The 20,585-nt window shown below is 39.6% G+C and overlaps 1 protein-coding gene across 1 annotated transcript in view; it reads left to right on the forward strand.

Annotated features, from left to right (window-relative positions):
• Positions 1–489: 489 nt before the first annotated feature.
• DCBLD2 (discoidin, CUB and LCCL domain containing 2) overlaps positions 490–20,585 on the forward strand; it is a 127,713-nt gene continuing 107,617 nt past the window's right edge. Inside the window, exon 1 of the mRNA XM_036746335.1 lies at positions 490–685. Within this exon, the coding sequence (XP_036602230.1) occupies positions 490–685 (196 nt within the window). The remainder of the gene's footprint in view (positions 686–20,585) is intronic.

The following is a 20,585-nucleotide window of genomic DNA, read 5'->3' on the forward strand; positions in this document are numbered from 1 at the left end:
GAGAGGAGCGAGGGGGCGAGAGGAGCGCCGCGATTGGAGGAGGAAAGACCCCGGGTTCCCGAGCCTTGAGGGGGCGGAGAGAGAAGGGTGGGCTAACGGGTCGGGTGGGAGAAGGAGCGGGCTCCGATTGGGGGAAAGAGCGTGGAGGGGCGGGTCCGGGCTCTCGCGCTCCCCTTCCCCTCCCCTTCCCTTCCCTTCGGGGAGCCAGGGCTGAGTGCCGGGCTTGGGGCGCCCCCTCGCCCCCGGCTGCTGCACCGTTAGCTTCGGGGCGGGAAGGAAGGGCCGGGAAAAGAAGAGGAGGAAGAAGAGGAAGAGAAAGGAGCGGGGGAGGGGGCAAGAGGAGGAGGAGGAGAAGGAGGGAGCCGGGGCGCCAGAGGGCCGCGCGCTCTCCATCCCCCCCACCCCCCAGCCCCTGTGGCCGCCGCGGGTCCCGGGGCTCAGCCAGCTCCGCGCCGCCGCCCGCACTATGCATGCGGACTGCAGGCCGGGATGGAGAGCCGGGGGATGGTGAGAACCCAGCTCAGCCTGTCGTGGCTTCCCCCGGTCCGGGTCCCGGCCCGGGCGGCCGCCTTCTCCCTCTCCCCCTCTCCCTTCACTTCCTTCCTCTCCTCCCCTTCTCTTTCCACCCCCCTCTTTCTCCTCCTCGTACTTCTGCTGCAGCTTCAAGACACCGGAGCCCAACTAGGTGAGCTGACCAGGGCCGCCCCCTCCCCCTGCGGGGGCTGGGGCGAGCTGTGCATGGTGTTGGAGGGGCGGGCAGGGCTGCGTGAGGTTGGGGTGTTTCCACACACCCCCCCCTTCCCCCGGGCTGTGCTTCTTCACTGATGTTCCCAGGAAGACCCGCAGATGTGCGGTCTGTGGGGAAGACCCGCGCGACATCTCCCCGGGGGAACAGACAACTTGCAGCCTGTGCTTGTGGTCGCGGAACTTGCTGCCCCGCATCCACCCCGGAGCTGAGGCTGGGGTAGGGGTTTTGCGGGGTTACCTAAAGCAGGGCTTCCTTTTGGGTCATGAACCCCCCTTTGGCAGTCTAGTGAAGCCTGTGGACTCCCTTCTCCGAATAATGTCTTAAAATGCGTGAAATAGAGAACTTAGCATTCTAAAGGAAACCAATTCTATTGAAATACAGTTATCAAAATGTTTCTAGGAAATCAGTTCCCCGGCCTTAGGTTAATATCCCCTGGTTTAGGGAGCGGGTGTTGCCAGTCTTAGGAATATATACAATATTTAGGTAGATGTGTGTCTAGTTGTGCCTGTGGTTGTGTGTATATATGTGTGACCTCTACTCATTTAAAAAAATTTTTTTACATCAACAAGCATTTATTTCCTCTCCCTTCCAACCATCCATTGAAAAAAACAAGAAGGAAAAAAATTCTCATGTAAATGAGCATAGTCAAGCAACACAAATTTCCACATTAGCCACATCCAAAAATAAGTGTCTCACTCTATCTTGAGTTAATCACTTCTCTGTCAGAAAGTGGGTAGTGGTCCATGCTGAGTTCTTAAATTTGAAGTTTCTTGGCTGTTTCTTGATGGTAATGAAGCTAATAAAGTCTGGTTAATTAATGATTTGGGAAGAGAAGCAAGGATGGAATTCAGCTAATCTTTTTCTTTGAGTAGAAAACTTAAAAGATAAAAGGTTTCAAAAGTTATGGAGAGGGTAATATCTGGGAGGGGGGGAAGTCAATTGAGAAAAAAGAATGAATATCATCTTTTAACTGATGAAACTCAAATCATAATAACAAAAAGTTTAGCTTCCTAAATCTAAGGATACCTATTCTGTATTCCCACATCAGTCAGACCAAAAGGAGAAGTTTTTCAGTTAACAAGTGGTATTTACTACTCAAATTATTAAGAATGGTGGTCAAGATTACTTTGGTCATATGCTGGTTTCAACCCAAGTTACAATGTTACATTGCTCTAATAAAGTTATTTTCCACATTAAGAAGCTAGCCAAATCTTTCCAAAAAGCAGCAAAACATTTTTTTTTTTCTGATTAAAATCCTTAAGAAATATATTTTGGAAGTAATGAAAACTGCGTAATGAAAAACCTGCATAAGAGTTTGAGGGAAGAATTAAATAGGAAAGAAAAAGTAAAGGCTAATATTTCCCCCAGTTAAAATGATACTGTACCATATTTTGGCTTTACTTTTTAAATTTGTCCAGTGTTAGTTGGAAAATATAGCTGTCCACTGAATTTCTGGTTTCATTGAAGTGTGTGTAAGGCTTTTTGTATTGATTTCCATGTTTGAGTCCAGCTGTCATTTAAATGTTCCTCCCATTTGTAAGCAGATTTTTGTGGAGATGCTGAGATCTTGACAATCATGGGATCATGATGACAGAGCTCAAGGGAACCTCAGAAAAGGCTTGTCCAACCCCCTCATTTTATAGATGAGGAAACTAAGGCAAACAGGGTGAAGTGACAAGGTGAGGTCTGTAAAGCATGTGTCTTGTCCAAGGTCACTTAGGTAGTTAAGTATCAGAAACTGGATTTACTCCTGGGTCCTCTGCAAGAGCTTATTTTCATTGTGTCAAAGGATCATAAGATCTCAGAGCTGGAAGGCACATCAGAGATTGGCTAGTTCAGTCTTTTTATTTTATAGATGGAAATGAGGCTCAGGGACGTTGAGTCTATGTTGTAGAAAAAAATATGCATTTAATAATATGTAAGAGATAAACTACTCTCTAGAGAATGGCTACATAGGCATTTTTGTACCTGATCTTGTGAGTACCTTTGTTTTTGTGTTTCAGTCTTGTCCTACTCTTCTTGACCTCATTTGGGATTTTCTTGGCAAAGATACTGGAGTAGTTTATCATTTCCTTCTCCAGTTCATATTATAGATGAGAAAACTGAGGCAAACAGTCACTTTCCCAGGGTCACACAGCTAGTAAGTGTATGAGGCTGGATTTGAACCCAGATCTTCCTTACTCCAGGCCTGGTTCTCTATTCATTGCACCATCTAGCTGCTGCCTTGTAAGTACAGGGTACCTGTATTTGAAATCTTGATATACTGAGGAATACATGTAACCTTTGGCAAGTTATTTAACTTCCTTGGGCCTCTTTCAGTCATCTGTGTAAAATGAGGTGGATGGACAAGGTTCTCTCTAAGGCCCCTTCCAGCCCTAATATTCTATTGTAATTTAAATAGATTACCGTCACGTTAATAGGAGTGCTAATATATAACACACATTTTTAGATCTCCTGGTATAAGTAAATAGTAAACATTCTTCCACTACCATCACCCCCCAAAATAAGGAAATGTGATTTATTTGATTATCTGATCGTCTTTCTAGAATGCTTCTCAGAGTAGAAAGCATGCAAGAAAAATATTGAAGCATTGAAATGGAAAGCCATTGCTTTTTCAATTGAGCGGATGGCCTATGCAGTCAATTGCTAAATCGCATTCCTATTACTATGGTATCTCCTGAATTGACCCATCCTGAGTTGACACAAACCTCTCACCTGGATTATTGCAGTTGGTCTTGCTGCCACTAGTCCCTCCTCCACACAACTGACAAAGTGATATTCCTTAAGTACAGGTCTGACTTTGCTGCTTTCCTACTCTATAAATTCTAGTGGTTCCCTTTGTCTGTAGGACAAAATATAAACTCTTTAAATTTGACTTTTAAAGTTCTTCACAACCTGGTCCTAACCTGTCTTTCAATATTTGTTATGTATTACTTTTCTTCCTGCACTTCATGATCCAGCCATATTGATATTCCTTCTCCTGATGTGTGAAGCACTCCATCTCTGATCTCTTCATGTTTGCATTAGTGGCCCCCCTATCTTCAAGTGAATCCTTCCATACCTCTGCAATATAGTTGCAATGCCTCTGCAACATATAATTATTCTTTTCTTTCAGGAAGCAGATTATGTGTGTACCGCCTTCTACACAAGCCTTTCCTGACCCCCTCCACCTAATTTCTAATTCTCTCTCTTGTTAACTACCCTATATTTAAACTACCTTGTATTTATTTTGCACGCATTCTCTCTATATTCTTTAAGTACTAATAGATGTACAGTTCCCCCATGGAATATAAGCTTCTTGAATACAAGGAGGACTCTTTGAGGTTTTTCCTTTTTATTTACAGTGCCTGCCCAACACATAGTGGGAACTTTATAAATGCTTTCTGATGACTGCATTTTGGGTAGAAAAAATAAAAATAGAATATAACTTGAACAAAGAAGGCTGGATGCATTCAAGAGATTGAATTTTAGGGGGAAACGTATCCTAATTCGTGATGAAATTTTCCAAAATAAAATCAGTGGATGGTTTGTGAGATCAAGCAGAGGTAAAACATGCTGAGTGAATTTGGTAACTGCAGAGTCATCTCTTCTCAATCTGGGCTCATTTTTCAAGGGTCTGAACTTATTTTTAAATGTCATGATCACTTTTATGGAATGGGAGCTGGATGGGACCATAGAAGCTTTTTATTCCAAATGGACAGTTGAGAAAACTGAAATGACTTACCAGGGTGAGAAAAGTAGTAACTTTGAGAGAATTGGAACCATGTCCTCTGATTCTAGATCTCATCTTTTCTCTGTAAATATTCCTTTAGTTATTATTTGGGTGTCTTACTGTTGGTGAGATCATAAACTAAGTCCTCAAAAAGATCTTAGAGATCATCTGTCTCCATTCTCTGCCCCTCTAATGCTTTTCCCCACCCCTCATTTTACAGATGAGGAAACTGAAAACTAGAAAGTTGAAGTAATTTTTCCAAGGTCACAGATAATAAGTTGCAGAGCTAGAATCTGAAAGCAGGTTTTTAAATTCCCTATCCAGTACTTTTTCTACTATGCAGTGCTGTTTCATACTCCCACTGAATTCAGTTCCCTATTTGTTGTACTGGAGTGAGTGAACAAGTAGAAAAAATACAGACAAAACCTATCAGTATTAAATAGATTTTAATATTATACTGGTGTGAGTTATACCCCTACAATGAAATGTTTTTGAAAGAAAAAAAAGTTACTGAAAAAAATGAAACTGATTATAAACCGTACTTAGGCTTTATACAAACTGGTTTTATTTGGGGGGGGTAAATACAATTTATATTAAAAAGTAAATATGAGCTAGGTAGATTGTATAGTAGTAGTTGGAGTCACATTATTTTGAGTCAGCTGAAGTTGAGGGCAAATCATCTCCTTTCAGTTAGTCTGAGAAAGCTTCAAATTTAGATTTGGTGTTTATGTGCATAATATGGTATGAGATACTGTGCTCTTAGGGAATTTAAAATGAAATTACTTGCCCTCATGAATCTTATATTTACATTTGTACCTTCATTAAAAATTTTGGATTTTAGAAACTTTTAGAAAAAATTCTCAAGAAAGTCAGTATTGCAGATAGTGGTGGAACACACACACATATGCACTGAAAGTTTGAGGGTGATTAGTCAGAGGGGACAATGAGCACATTCGCATATGTAAGGAGGTTTGGGTGGGTACTGTTTTGGTTTTGTCCATGTATGTTATGTGCGCACGCAGAGGTCTGTCTAGATGTGACTGGCAAAAATAGATAACTCCCCAATCGCCTTTCCTTAACTGTCTCCAAAAGAGACTTTAATTCTTGCTAAGAAGGAAAGCAGGAGATTGGTACTAAAGCTGGCTTCTCTCCTCTCCTCAGAGTGAGGGAGTCCTGGGCTAGAATTATATCTGTCTACCCCATTTAATATTGTTAGTCTAGGGAAAGTAATTTTTAGGTTTAAACTACATTCCTAATTACTGTTGCTTAATGGGAAAGGAGTGTCCCTAGCTATATATCCAAGGCTTGACCCCCTTCCTATCAGATGCCAGTTCTACAATGAATGCAAATACATCCATTCATCCAAGTAGATAGCAAGACAGAAAAATGAAAAAGTAGACATATGAAACCATATGCCAGACAATACACAGTGAATGAGTTCTATTGAGAGTGAAATAACTCAACTAAATTGAGAGAATCGTAGATCTTATCCAAGGGAAAATTCCTTGAAGTCTCTAGAGTAGCAATCTGGTAGAGATTGCCAGCTCCTCTACATATCAGCTTCTTCCTGTGAGAAACACAGATTTGGGGGTCACCGGACTTCCTGGAACCCTGAGGAAGAACCAAGTGATGGTCCCTTAGTCTGTGGGGATCACAGGACCTCCCTAGGCAGGGTCAGGCCCTGAGGAAGAACCACGTGATAACCCCTAAGGAAGGCTGTGCAGACCACAAGTGGTAGCCCCCCTTCTAACTGTGGGGATCACAAAGCTTCCTAGGGGTTAGATCCTGAGGAAGACCCAAGTGATGGCCCCTTAGAATGGTTGTGGGGATCACAGGACATCCTAGGGTTGGACCCTGAGAAAGACCTGAGTGATAACTCCTAAGGAAGGCTGTGCAGACCACAGGGCTCCCTAGGGAAATACCAAGTGGTTAGCCCCCTTAACACCACAGTGGGGATCACAGGACTCCCCAAGGCAACGTCTGGAAGTTAGACCGAGATGTGCTTCCATAGCTCATTGCTTTCTTGGTAGCATAACCTTAGGAAGATCCATGTGATCTGACTATTCTCACCCAAAGAACTCAGGACCAGAGTGGGCAGAAGAAGGAGTTTATTACACAACTCGAGAGAGTGGGTGCAGTGCTCACTAGGAACACTCACCCTGATAACAGAAGCAGGAGTGAGGGTTACCAGCTCCTCCACTCCTGTTTGAGTTATGGTTAGTTTATATTCTTTACTTTTTTACATAGTTTTCTTAAGTCATACAGTTTATAAAGGTAGGATATTAAGGATACAGAAGCAAAAGTGAAGTTAATTAGTTCTATCTTCCTTATCTGAGTTAGGATTAGTCTACATTCTTTACTACCATACCTTCCCTCTTTAACATATGTAAATTATGCAGATTAGTAGACCTGGACACTTGACCAGGACCTAACCCTTGAACTGACATGATAAGCTTGGACTGATTCAACCGGTTTAGCTTCTCTAGCTTCCCCGTTCCCTGGCTGGCCATTGTCTTGGCAGGTGAACTTTAACTCAGCTATATGGATAGTTTCTATGGGAGCACAACCAGATACCATACTATCATTTCTTACATTCCCAAGGTCTTTCTCTCCCTTGAGGGGCCTGAAGAGAGATTAGAGTGGCACAGCTGCATCTCTTTTCTCTCCAGGTCTCACCAACTTTGCCCCTCAAGCCCCTTACACGGACTCTGGGCATTGGGTAATCAATCTCCGCTAATGAGAGAATGCACCATTGACCCTTTAGATAGAGTCTGGTTTCATACAGAAGGAAAGACCAATGCCTGATAAGGGAGTTAGTTCAATTCAAGGAGCATTTGTTAAGCCTGATAGGTACAAATTACTGCTAGATACTAGGGATATTAAAAAAAAAATTCTCTGACTTCAAGGACCTTACCTTTTATGAGTAGGATATAAAGCATACATGAATAAGTTAGAACAAAGTCTATGTCAGGTAAATGCAAAGTGATGTTGGTGGGGTGAGATGAAAGAGTTAATTTATGAGATTGGGAAATGCCTCCTATTGATAGCACCCAATATGAGGTCTGAAGAAAGTTAGGAATTTAAAGAGGAAGAGCATTTTAGAAATGGGGTAGCCTTTGTAGAGTCAAGAAGAGAGGGGATGAAATGTCACGTTTGGGGAATACTAAGTAGTAGGCCACCTTAACTGGAACATTTTGTGAGAGGGTGTAATATGAAAAAGTATGCCAAGGTAGGCTAGAACCAGATCGTGAAGGGCTTTAAATGTCAAACAGAAGAGTTATCCTAGAGGTAAAAGGGATCACTGGAGCTTCTTGAGAAGGGATTCGATCATGGTCGGTTTTAGGTTTTAGGAAGATTGTCTTTACAGCTAGGTGGAGAGTAGATTGAGAGGTGAAAGACTAGAGATAGTGAAACCAATTAACCTACTGCATTACTCCAGGTGAGAGGATTGTTATACTATTATGGTGTGGATGCAGAGAAGGGGAAGGGAACTAGAAATAGTGAGGCAGACTAGACAAGATGAAACATCTGACTGGCTTTGGAAAGGTTTGGGAAAACTAAGAGTCACATGTGACTCCTGAGTTGTGAATGTGAGTGATTAGAAGGATGACATTGTCTTTGGCTGAAATAGGAAAATTTAGGAGGGATGGATTTGGGAGACTTTCTGTTTTTCCAGCCTCCTCTTCTATTGCCCTCCTATATAAATCTCCAATTGGGACCACTTGTGCTCTAAATATGCCTCCTATCTTGCTGATACCATACCTTTTGCATACAATGTGCCTTCTCCCTAACCTCTATCCTTAAAGATGTTATTTTAGGGCCCAGGTTATATGCCAGTTCCTCCTCTTGAAGTCTTTTCTTATCACCTCCTTTAGGAATGAATTATCCTTATTTTTGTCATACTGTTTGTGCCTTTCACAGAATTTATCAGGCACTCATTTTTACTTTGGTTCTTTACTTGCTTTATCACAATCAATAAAAAAGCATTTATTGAGTGTTTATTCTGTGCCAGGCACTGTGCTAAGCTGTGGGAATACAAAGAAAAAGAAAACAAAAGTCCCTAGCCTTAAGGAGTTTACATTTTAATAGGAAAGAAAACATGTATATAAAGAGGCACATAAAGATACTGACAGATGGATGGAAAGGCTCCTTTAAAGAGAATTCCTTAGAGTTGGAGTAACTGGAAAGGCCTTCTGACTGGTGTTGGTGTTGAAATTGAGTCTTGGAGGAATCCAGGAATTCCAAGAGGGGAAGGTGAAGAGAGGCAGGGGAAGGGAAAAAGTATTCATTAAGCACTTATTTTGTGCCAGACACTGGGCTAAATGCTTTACAAACATCATCTCATTTGATTTGAGAGGGAGAGCATTCCAGTAATGGAGGATGGTCGGTGCATAGGCTAAAGATGGGAGGTGGACATTGTGTGAGGAACAGCAAATAGTCCAGTATGACTGGATTACACTCTGTGTAAATAGGAGTAATGTGTCAGGAGACTGGGGAAATAAGAAGGGGCCAGGTTTGGAAGTGTTTTAAATACCAAGCAAAGGAGTTTATATTTGGTCCTAGAATTAAGAGGAAGCCACTGGAATTTGAGTAGGGGATGTGACATGGTCTGACTTAAGCTTAAGTCACTCTGGCAGCTGAGTGGAAGATGGATTAGAGGAGGAAGAGACTTGAAGTTAGGAGACTAGTTAGAAGTCTCTTCTGACAGTCTAGGTGAGAGGTGATGAATTGTCCCTTTAACTTTTGTGGCATATTTGTTTGCATACTTTCAAAGAACTAAGCCTGAGCAAAAGTGCTTTGTGAGTGAAGAGAATGGGACTAGACAAGAGATGCTAGGGAGGTAGAAACAGCAAGATTTGACAGTTGATTGATCTTGTAGGGTGAATGAGGTGAGGGATCAAGGGTGACGGCAGAGGTTGTAAATTTGAGTAACTGGAAGGATGGGGGTACGTACCCTAGACAGGTGGTATCAAACTCAAATAGAAAGTGAGAGAAAATCACAACTTAACATTATCAATATTGTATAGTATTTTTATTTTTTGTTAAACACTTCCCAGGTATGTTCTGCTGTGGTTCAGACTGCACTGGGGAGTTTTGAGACCTTTGCCTTTGATCAGTGGTGCCAAATTGAGATAGAGGTGGAAAATGACAGATTCCATCATCTATGTTATATTGTATTTTAATTTGTTTTGTTAAACATTTCACAATAACATTTTAAACTGTTTGGGCTGGAGAGTTTGGGTGCTGCAAATCTGACACTTCTGTCCTAGACAGCCATCAGAAAGTTCAGAAGAGGATTGGGTTTTGAGGAAAAGATACTAATTTCTGTTTTGGACATGTTGAATTTTAGATGGCTATGGCACATAGATTTCAAGGTGTCTAATAGGCAGTTTGTAATGCGGAACTGGAACTCAGGAAAGAGATTAGGTCTGGATATATAGATTTGGGAATCATCACCATATAGATGATAATTGAACCCTAGGTGGCTGACATCAAGTGAGATGATGTTGAGAGAAAAGAGAAGAGGGCCCAGGAGAGAGCCTTGGGAGACACTTGGAGTTAATGGGCATGGCAAAAGATCCAACTAGAAAATGAATATTAGTGATATGACAGGTACAACAAGAATATTATTAATCAGTTCATTAATTAAATGCCTGTTTTGTTCTAGGTCCTGTGCTGAGCTCAGGAGATACCATTACAAAGACTAAAACAATCCCTTTCTTGGAGAGTGTATGTTCTAATGGAGAGACAAGTACATATATAAGTATATACAGAATAAAAATTAAGAGAATGAGTGCAAGATAGTTAAGTACAAGGCAAGTAGGGAGAGCTCTAACAGTTTCATGGATCAGGAAAAGTTTCATGTAGAAAGAACTGCTTGAATTGAAGAGAGGAATTTTATAAAGTGAAAGTGAAAGGAGAGTATAGTTCAGGCATGGAGGACAGCTAGTGGAAAAGGCCATTTTAGTTGCATCTCAGAGTTTGGAAGGGGAATTACTGTATAATGAAGTTGAAAGGTAGATTAGGGTCAGGTTGTGAAGGGCTTTGAAAACTAATCTTTGGGATTCATATTTTATCCTACAGGCAAGAAAGAGTTATTGGAGTTTAAGTAGGGGAGTGATATGATTGGCTCTTAAGGCATTAAAGCAAAGTGGGCAGATTTGAGGCAGAAAGACTAATTAGCAGGTTATTTAGGCAAAAAAGTTAAAGCTTGGATTTTAGTACCTAGAGAGAAAGGGTAGGGTATGAGATATGTTGTGGAAGTGGAAATTGCAAGATTTGGCAATTGATTAGATATCATATCAGTGAGTGAGGCAGAGAGAGAAATCAAGGATAATGCCAAGAACATGAACTTGAGATACCTGAAGAATGGTGGTATTTAAACAGAAATAGTAAGTTTCCAAAGAGGAGAGAATTTTTAGGGAAAGGTAATGAGTTCTGTTTTGAAGACACTATGTTTGAGATGTTTCTAGTATATGCATTTGAGATGTCCAAAAGGCAGATGATAACAAGTTCAGGAGAGAGGCTGGGGTTCATCATAACTCAATTTGTAGGAGTCGATAAAGTCATTAAGAGACAGACTAGAGAGAGGTCAGAGTGCCCAGGACAAGGCCATGGAAAACACCTCCCAGGGTTGTACTATGGAATATGAGCCAGCAAAGAAAAATAAGGAAGTGTAAGAGAGACGAACCTGGAAAGAGTAGTTTTACAAAATCCCAGGAAGAGAATATCCAGGAGCAGGGCAGTCAGCAGTACAAATGTATCAGAAGAGGTCAGGTAGGTTAAGGCCTGAGAAAAGGCCATCAGATTTGGCAATTAAGATATCATTGGAGTATTAGCTAAGAAATAGAATGGTGGATCAGTAGAATAGGTTAGGTACACAAGACACAATAGTCAATGACTGTAGTAACATACTGTTAGATTAACCCAAAGACTCCAGCTTCTGGGATAAGAACTTGCTCTTTGACAAAAATTGCTTGGAAAACAGTAAGGCAGAAATTAGACATAGACCAACATCTTACGCCATACACCAAGATAAAGTCAAAATGGGTACTACATGATTTAGATATGAAGGCTGATACTTTAAGCAAACTAGGACAGGAAGGAATAGTTTATCTGTGAGATTTATAGAGAAGGGAAGAATTTATGACCAAATGAGATAGAGAACATTATGAAGTGCAAAATGGATGATTTTGATTATATTAAATTGAAAAGGTTTTGTACAAAGCCAGTGCAGCCAAGGTTAGAAGGGAAGCAGAAAGCTGGGAAACCATTTTTATAGCCAGTGTCCCTGATAAAGGCCTCATTTCTAAACTGTATAGATAACTGAGTCAAATTTATAAGAATACAAGTCATTCCCCAGTTGATAAATGGTCAAAGGATATGAACAGGCAGTTTTCAGATGAAGAAATTAAAGCTAGCTATAGTCATATAAAATGCTTTTTGAGTAGAAAAATGCAAATCAAAACCACCCTGAGGTACCATATCACATGTATCAGATTGGCTAAAATGGCAAAATAGGTAAATGATAAATGTTGGAGAAGATGTGGGAAAATTGGAATACTAGTGCATTGTTGGTGGAGTTGTGGAGAGCAATTTGGAACAGTGCCCCAAAGCCTATAAAACTGTGCATACCCTTTGACCCAGCAATACTACATCTAGGGCTGTATCCCAAAGAGGTCATAGAAATGGGAAAAGGACCTACATGTACAAAAATATTTATAGCAGCTCTTTTTGTGGTGGCGAAGAATTGGGAATTGAGGGGATGCCCGTCAATTGAGGAATGGCTGAACAAGTTGTGGTATATGAATATAATGGAATACTATTGTGCCATAAGAAATTATGAGCAGGCAGATTTCAGAAAAAACCTGGTAAGACTCATATGAACTGATGCTGAGTGAAATGAGCAGAACCAGGAGAACATCGTACATAGTAACAGCCACATTGTATGATGACCAGCTTTGATAGACTTAGCTCTTCTCAGCAATGCAAGGACCTAATACAGCTCCAAAAGATTCACCGTGAAAATGCCATCCACATCTAGAGGATGAATGCAGATGGAACCATACTATCTCTTCCCTTTTTTTGTTGTTTTGTTTTGTTTCTTCTCTCCAGTGCTTCCTCCAGTTGGTTATAATCCTTTACAACAGGACCAATTTGAAAATATGTTTTAAAAAAAGATATTGGTAAGTTTGGAGAGTGGTTTCATTTGTGATGAAAAGGAATGTTTGAAGAGCAGTTGAGGGAGTGGAAACAACTAATGAAGATGGCTTTTTTTCTAGAAGTTTGGTTGAGAGAGAAGAAATATAGAATGATCGCTTGAGGTGGGGGATGGTAGAGAGTAGTTTTTAAGGATAGGGGAAGATAGGCATATTTAGGCAATAGGAAAGGAACCACTAGAGAGCAAGAGGTGAAAGATTAGCAAGAGGGAATGAATGAGGGGGCATTCTTTTGGAGAAGATGAGGGGATAGGATTAGAGGGCACATAGGTAGCCTTTGGCTAGGAGAAAGGCCCCTCATTATCAGAGACTGGGGGAAAAGGAGGAGAGTGGAGGAGGAAGCTCCTAGGGAATAGTTTCAATTTTCTAATGAAGATAAGATGAGAATTAACTGAAGTGGGATATTTAGATGTATGATCTCAATTTTTAAAGTTAAAGATGAGTTGAAGCCCTCAACTGAGAGAGTGAGGGGAAAGGTTATTTTTAAGATGCTCAAGAAGAGAAGATTTCAACCAGTTGCTGTGTGGTGAGTGAGACAAAGTCAATTAAGGAGGAGTAGTAGGATTTCCTTATTTCAGTAAAGTCCCAACTGAAAATGGATAACATAAATTTGTAGTGTACCTAATCTGCATGGTTTTGTGACTTGCTTCACTCTGTTTTGCAGCTTGTGAAAAGCAATAAAACGGGTGGGTGGGGCTATCTGCAGTTGCTAATAGGACAAAAGGAGCAGAATATTTGAGTTAACTGATTTATCAAGGCATCGAGCTTGGGAAAGGTGGAAGGTATAGCTAGAGAAGAGTTGATACCTGGGAAAATACTTGAGGCATAGAGGGACTGATGCTCACAGCAAGGGTGAAGAATAGGATTAGGGGTAGTGAGGCATAAGGAGAGTTAGAAAGATAAAATGTAATGATTAGATAGAGGGATTTTCAAAATTATGAACATGGAAGTGGGATACTTTCTGGTACTGGAGAGACCAAAGATAGGACTATCTTCCTGTATAACTGGGGGAGGAGTAGGTTATGGGAATTGAGTAGCTTGAAGAACTGAGAAGTAGATTTATTAAAGGGAACAAGGCAGGAATTGGAGTGAAGAGGGAAGGAAAAGAAAGGAAACAAACATTTACTAAGCACCTATATATCCTAGGCACTGTGCTGAGTACTTTGCAAATATCACATTTAATTCCTACAATAACCTCGAGGGCTAGGTGCTATTTGCCTTCTAAACTTTGTAATTTATAGGACTTCATTGAATTCTCCTTGTTCCTCAGATTTCAAATCCAGTCAGTTAACCTTGTCTTAGTTACTTTGTCTTCTCAACATGTCTTGTATTGTTCCCTCCAATCCACCTAAGTGTGTCTTTTTACATGATGCTTAATGTTTGTTAAATAATTTATTGTAAAACACGATTGTTTTGTTCTTTCCAAGTGAGTTGAGAATTTGTTTGTTGAATTTGAAATATGACACTACAGGAAGCATTGAAATCACTATAATTTGATCAATGGCTGAATCTAATCATTCGAAATTAGCTTCCCTTCTGCCACATCCCAGAACATAACAACATTTTTATAGTAAGCTGGGGATAAATAGAGTACTTGAGGAATATTGCCAAAAACATTCTAACAGTGTTTATCTGTTTTGGGCAGTTGAAGGTTGACTATGAGGTGAACTGTGGTGACAGAGGAATAATACAAATAATTTATAACAAACATAATACAATATTTGTATAATATGTATTTATATTATTAATTTTAAATTAAAACTTTAATTAACAAATAATAATATAAATAATACATAACAAATAATAAATTTTTCAGAATTTAGCAGAATTTCCTCCTTTAAAGAAGAATCACAAAACTTGTACATATCATTTAAAGAGACTTTATTAAAGCTAAAGAAATTTTCTTGTCATAAGATTTTTGTAGGTTTGAGGATTTGAGTCCGTAGCACCATACTTTGTTGCCTATGATTTTGGGAGAGTTGCTTTTTCTTTAACTGTCTTCTTCAAAATTAAAAAGAAATTGTTGATATCTTTGATATTTTTGTGCTCTTTTTGAAAGACAGGATGTTGTAGTGAATTGAGAGTCTCAGAGTCAGTATGACCTAGGTTCAAATCCACCTCCAACACACTGCCATTGTGACCGCAGATAGATAAATCACTTAACTTTTCAGTCCCTGTTCTGCCTGCCCCCACCCAAGATCATAAATTATGGAGCAGTTTCCAATCTTCATTAATAGAGGGAATTTCCTCATCCATGATTTTTTTTTTGAAGTCTTCATATTCATCTTTTTTTAAAAAATGGTAGATTCCATTACATTCATGTACCACAGTTGGCTTAGCTATTCTTCAGTAGATTAACATTGTTTTATTTCACTATGAAAAATGTTGCTATGATTTTTTTGTTGTGCATACAGACTTTTCTTTTTGTCTTTGATCTTTTTGGGGGTATATATCTAGTGCTGCATATATTTCTAAGGAATCTCTTGTTTCCGAATCTCTCTAGGATAACCATTATTGAAGCAAAAATCTATTTTTTTCTGAGAAAAAACCACTAGGAATTAATTCATCAATAAGCATAGTAAAAATTTTGAAATTCTTGTAAATATAGTAGAATTCACTTCTAGTCTATTATTCAGTGGAACTATGACTTAAAGATTTATCACTATTTTGGACTGGTTTTTGATGAATGATATTTATTCCCCATAGTTAAGTACCCAGTAAAAGAAGGAAATAGCAAAAGTAAATCTGCTTCTTTTTCTATAAAATCACTTAAAATGCAAAAATTTGAATCTATAGAATGTTAACCATAGGTTTCATAGAATTAGAAATGGAAGAATACATCTAATCCAAACTCCTTAATTTACCGATTGGGAAACTGAGGCTCAGAGACCTTAAATGTAAGGTCACACAGATTAGTAAAGATCAGAGCCAGGATTTGAACTCTGAATATTCTGACTATGGACAGAGTGATCTTTTCACTGAACCATGCTGCCTCCCACTATAGTTAATAACTAAATAAAATAATCTGTTGGAGGATTTTTTACTAGGTTATCAGATTTATTTTTATTCTTTAGTGGAGATCATAGATTTAGAGCTGGAAGGACCTCAGAGGACATCTAATTTAATCCCTTGAGAGGGGCATAAGGATTTGACACTAAGATAAGATGCTAATGTATAGTAAGTACTTGGTGAAGATTGTACTCATGACCCATTTTGAATTTTTCTAGTAGTAGTTATTGGTTTTGACTGAACCATTTGTATTGTCTGGTAATAGAATAGGATTTTTCTAGATTAAAAGGCACAGTCAGATTGGGGACCCAAATTCCTGACCTGTCTAATTCCAGGGATGGGAGAGAAAGATTTTATTGATAGAGGGCCAATGTCCCACAAAAAAAAGTAAGTTAAAAACTATATACTACTAGAATTTATGCTTTTCTATCCCCTTAGAGAAATATAACACTTTTACTCACTTTTAGAATTAAGAACAAGGAGCATAAAATTTTACTCACTATAACAGCAGATCCCCTTGGGTAAAATGATTCTGTGGCCTATAGCAGCTATAACCAAAGTAATATTGTCCTGGGGGCTTGATAAAATCAAACTAGCGGTTGAATTAGGACCCTAAACCTGAGGCTTCCAATCCTTATTCTAACCCAATCTGTTAAAGAGCCCATTACAAATTTTTTTTTAATATTGCAAAGCATATTTGTCATTAAGGGTTGCAATCAGATATGTTTAATGATTGATTTGTGGAAGAAACAAAGATGTATCTTGAGAATTCTACAGTAGCATTAATGCTTTGAACATACACATTTTTTGTTTTCATTTATTTATTTATTTTTTACAATTTATTTTTAGTTTTCAACATTCATTTCCACAAGATTTTGAGTTACAAATTTTCTCCCCATCTCTACCCTCTCCCCCACCCCAAGATGTCATGTATTCTGATTACCTCTTTCCCCAGTCTGCCCTCCCTTCTATTACCCCACTCCACCCCACCCCACCTCTCATCCCTTCTCCCCTTACTTTCTTGTAGGGCAAGATAGATTTCTATACCTCATTGCCTGTATATATTATTACCCAGTTGCATATAAAAACAATTTTTTTTAACATTTGTTTTTAGAACTTTGAGTTCCAAATTCTCTCTCTCCCTTCTTCCCTCCCCACCCACCCTCCTTGAGAAGGCAAGTATGCAAAACACTTCCATAATAGTCATATTCTGTCCCTCTTCATTCAGTTTTCTCCTTTTCAAAAGTATTTGCTTTTGACAGCCTCCTCCCCCAATCTGTCTTTTCTTCTATTATCCCCCCATCCCATTCCCCCCTACTTTCCTGTAAGATACCCAATTGAGTGTCTATGTTATTCCCTCATTAAGCCAAATCTGATGAGAGCAAGATTCTCTTTCACCTACCCCTTCTTTCCTTCCATTATAACAGTTTTTTCATTTACCTCATTCTATCTTTCCCTTTCTCCTCTCAATATATTCCTCTCTCACCCCTTAATTTTACTTATCATCCCTTCATATTCAACTCACTCTGTGCCCTCTGTCTATATATATGTATATTCGCTTCAACTACCCTAATACTGAGAAGGGTCTGATGAGTTACAAATATCATCTCTCCATGTGGGAATGTAAACAAAATGGTTCAACTTTGGTAAGTCCCTTATGATTTCTCTTTCCTGTTTACTTTTTCATGCTTCTCTTAATTCTTGTATTTGAAAGTCAAATTTTCTATTCAATTCTGGTTTTTTCATCAAGAATGCTTGAAAGTCCTCTGTTTCATTGAAAGTACATATTTTGCCCTGATATATTATACTCAGTTTTGCTGGGTAGGTGATTCTTAGTTTTAATCCTAGCTCTTTTGACCTCCAGAATATTATATTCCAAGCCCTTTGATTCCTTAATATAGAAGCTGCTAGATCTTGTGTTATCCTGATTGTGTTTCTCCAGTGCTCGAATTGTTTCTTTCTGGCTGCTTGCAATATTTTCTCTTTGACCTGGAACTCTGGAATTTGGTGACAATATTCCTAGGAGTGTTCTTTTTGGGATCTTTTTCAAGAGGCAATCAGTGGATTCTTTCAATTTCTATTTTACCCTCTAGTTCTAGAATATGAGGGCAGTTTTCCTTGATAATTTCTTGAAAGATGATGTCTAGGCTCATTTTTTGATCATGACTTTCGGGTAGTCCAGTGATTTTAAAATTATCTCTCCTGGATCTATTCTCCAGGTCGGTGGTATTTCCAATGAGATATTTCACATTGTCTTCCATTTTTTCATTCTTTTGCTTCTGTTTTATAATTGCTTGATTTCTCATAAGGTCACTAGCTTCCACTTGCTCCATTCTAATTTTTAAGGTGGTATTTTCTTCAGTGTTCTTTTGGACCTCCTTTTCCATCTGGCCAATTCTGCCTTTTAAGGCATTCTTCTCCTCATTGGCTTTTTGGAGTTCTTTTGCCATTTGAGTTAGTCTATTTTTTTAAGGTATTATTTTCTTCACTATTTTTTTGGGTCTCTTTTTGCAAGTTGTTGACTTATTTTTCATGATTTTCTTGCATCATTCTCATTTCCCTTCCCAATTTTCCTTTTACTTCTCTTACTTGCTTTTCCAAAACCTTTTTGAGCTCTTCCATGGCCTGAGACCAATTTATATTTCTCTTGGAGGCTTTTGATGTAGGCTCTTTGACTTTGACTTCTTCTAGCTGTATGTTTTGATCTTTGTCACCAAAGAAAGATTCTGTAGTCTGAGTCCTTTTACACTGCCCGATCATTTTCCCAGCCAATTACTTGACTTTTGAGCTTTTTGTCAGGGTATGACTGCTTTTAGAGTCTAGAGTGCTTTGTCTGAAGCTTAAGGGGTTTTGTGCTGCTGCTTTCAGAGCTACTTCTATTCTGAGGTGGCATGATGCTCCTCTCCTGGCCTGTGCTCTGGTCTGTGAGTGCAGGTACTCCTTTCTGCCATGTAAGTACCAGAAGGGCTCCCTCTCCACAGCCACCACAAGCTCTGCCACACCAGCCCTCCTCCTCCCCCAAGGACCGCCAACCAGGGCTGTGACCCAGATCCTAAGCAGGGCAAAGTGAGAGAATGCTGCCTCAGTGCCAGCAAAGTGATCCCTCCACTCCCACTCTGATCAGCCACATGATTTCCCCCGCTGTCTGTGGGCGTGGAGCACCAGATGCAGTTGCTGCTACTGCTACCACAGGTACCTCCACCACCCCAGTGCTAGGGCCGGACTGTGCACTTCTGTCACCCACGTCCAACAGTTTTCCCACTGACCTGCTCAGTTGTCTTTGGCATTTGTGGGTTGAGAAGTCTGGTAACTGCCACAGCTCAGTGATTCAGGGCCCTAAAGCCTGGTCTACTCGGCCTGGTGTCTTCCAGCGTGGCCAAGCTGGGCTGCGCCCCACTCCCAGCATGGTGCAATAGACCCTTCCCAGCGACCGTCCAGACTGTCTTGGGCTGGAGACTTGTTTCACTTTGTCATTTTGTGGGTTCTGTAGCTCTAGAATGTGTTTAGAATCCTTTTTTACGGGTGTTTGGAGGGATTTGGGGGAGATCTTGACCAAGTCCCTGTTTTCAAGCCATCATCTTGGCTTCACCGAACATATAGATTTTGATAAAATTTATTCATCCTGTTACATTTGGGTTTACTTGAAAATTCAAAGATCTTAGACTCCAGGAGTTAACTGTGTATCTGCTAGATTCCATGCCACTTAAAACGTTATCTGGTTAATTTTATTTTATAGAAAACTTTTTAAAATGTAGGTGAGAATATTCTAACTTGTTCAATGCAACACATTTGAGACTGTTTTTACTTCAGTTTTCTGCTGCATATCAACTAGGAAGGACTGAACTCCACCACATATTTCAGTACATTCTTGGCATTACTTATGGACTGTTCATACCCCCTCTGCCTATAAGCTTTTGAAAGAGCTAGATATATTTTAATTATTTTCTTCATCATCATGCATATAAAAAGGACCTATTTTCATCTGTTCTGGCAGTATTTTGTTAAGCAAATACTTTATATTAGAGAAAAGGGTTAGAGAGATTTTCATATTACCTATTCACTCAACAAGCGTTTATTAAGTATCTACTATATCCCAGGAACTGGAGACACAGAGGCAAAAACGAAAAAGTCTTTGCCCTCAAGAAATTTGTGTTCTATTGAGGGAAACAACATATAAGTAAATACAAACTATACATAAAGTAAATAAAAGTCATTTTGGCTGAGTGCTAGGCACTAGCAACTATGGGGATCAGGAGATGTCTTATATAGGAGGCTTAAGCTGAGCTGAGCTTTGAAAGAAGCTAGGGACTTTAATAAACAGAGGTGAGGAGGGAGTATATTCTTTGGGGGTGGAGTGTGCCTGCAGTGGCGTGAATATATGATGAAGTAATTGACACAAAAAGACAAAGACATGGGGCTAGGCGAGTTGTATAGTCAAGCTATAGACTGATTTTAATGGAGTTACTGACAGTATTTTATACCGGTTAATTGCTGAGTCATCCAGGCTTCAAAGAATTGTACAATAAAGCATTGGTTAAGTTTTTTATCTCCTTGTTCCTGGGAGTGAGACACTATTTTTCCTCAAGGCTAACCAAATTGAAACATTTATGTTCTCTCCTGTATAGATAAACAGACTGAAACATTTCTGTCATCTCTCATATAGATAATCAGCTACAAAGACGGGTTTTCTTTGCCAAGTCTTCTTATCCTAAAACTGGCCTTGCCGTGCATAGACCCTTTCTCAATTGACCCTGCCTTGCAGAGGTCTAAGAGGCCTAAACAGGATATAGCTGGCTCCCCACAGTGGAGGCAGTGAATTAGGGTTACTCACTGCAGCAAATTGAGTGAAAGCTCTCTGTATCAGCTCAAATTCTAAAATGAAGACATGAAAAGTTTC

The sequence above is a fragment of the Trichosurus vulpecula genome, chromosome 2, assembly GCF_011100635.1.
Source record: "Trichosurus vulpecula isolate mTriVul1 chromosome 2, mTriVul1.pri, whole genome shotgun sequence".
Classification (NCBI taxonomy): domain Eukaryota; kingdom Metazoa; phylum Chordata; class Mammalia; order Diprotodontia; family Phalangeridae; genus Trichosurus; species Trichosurus vulpecula.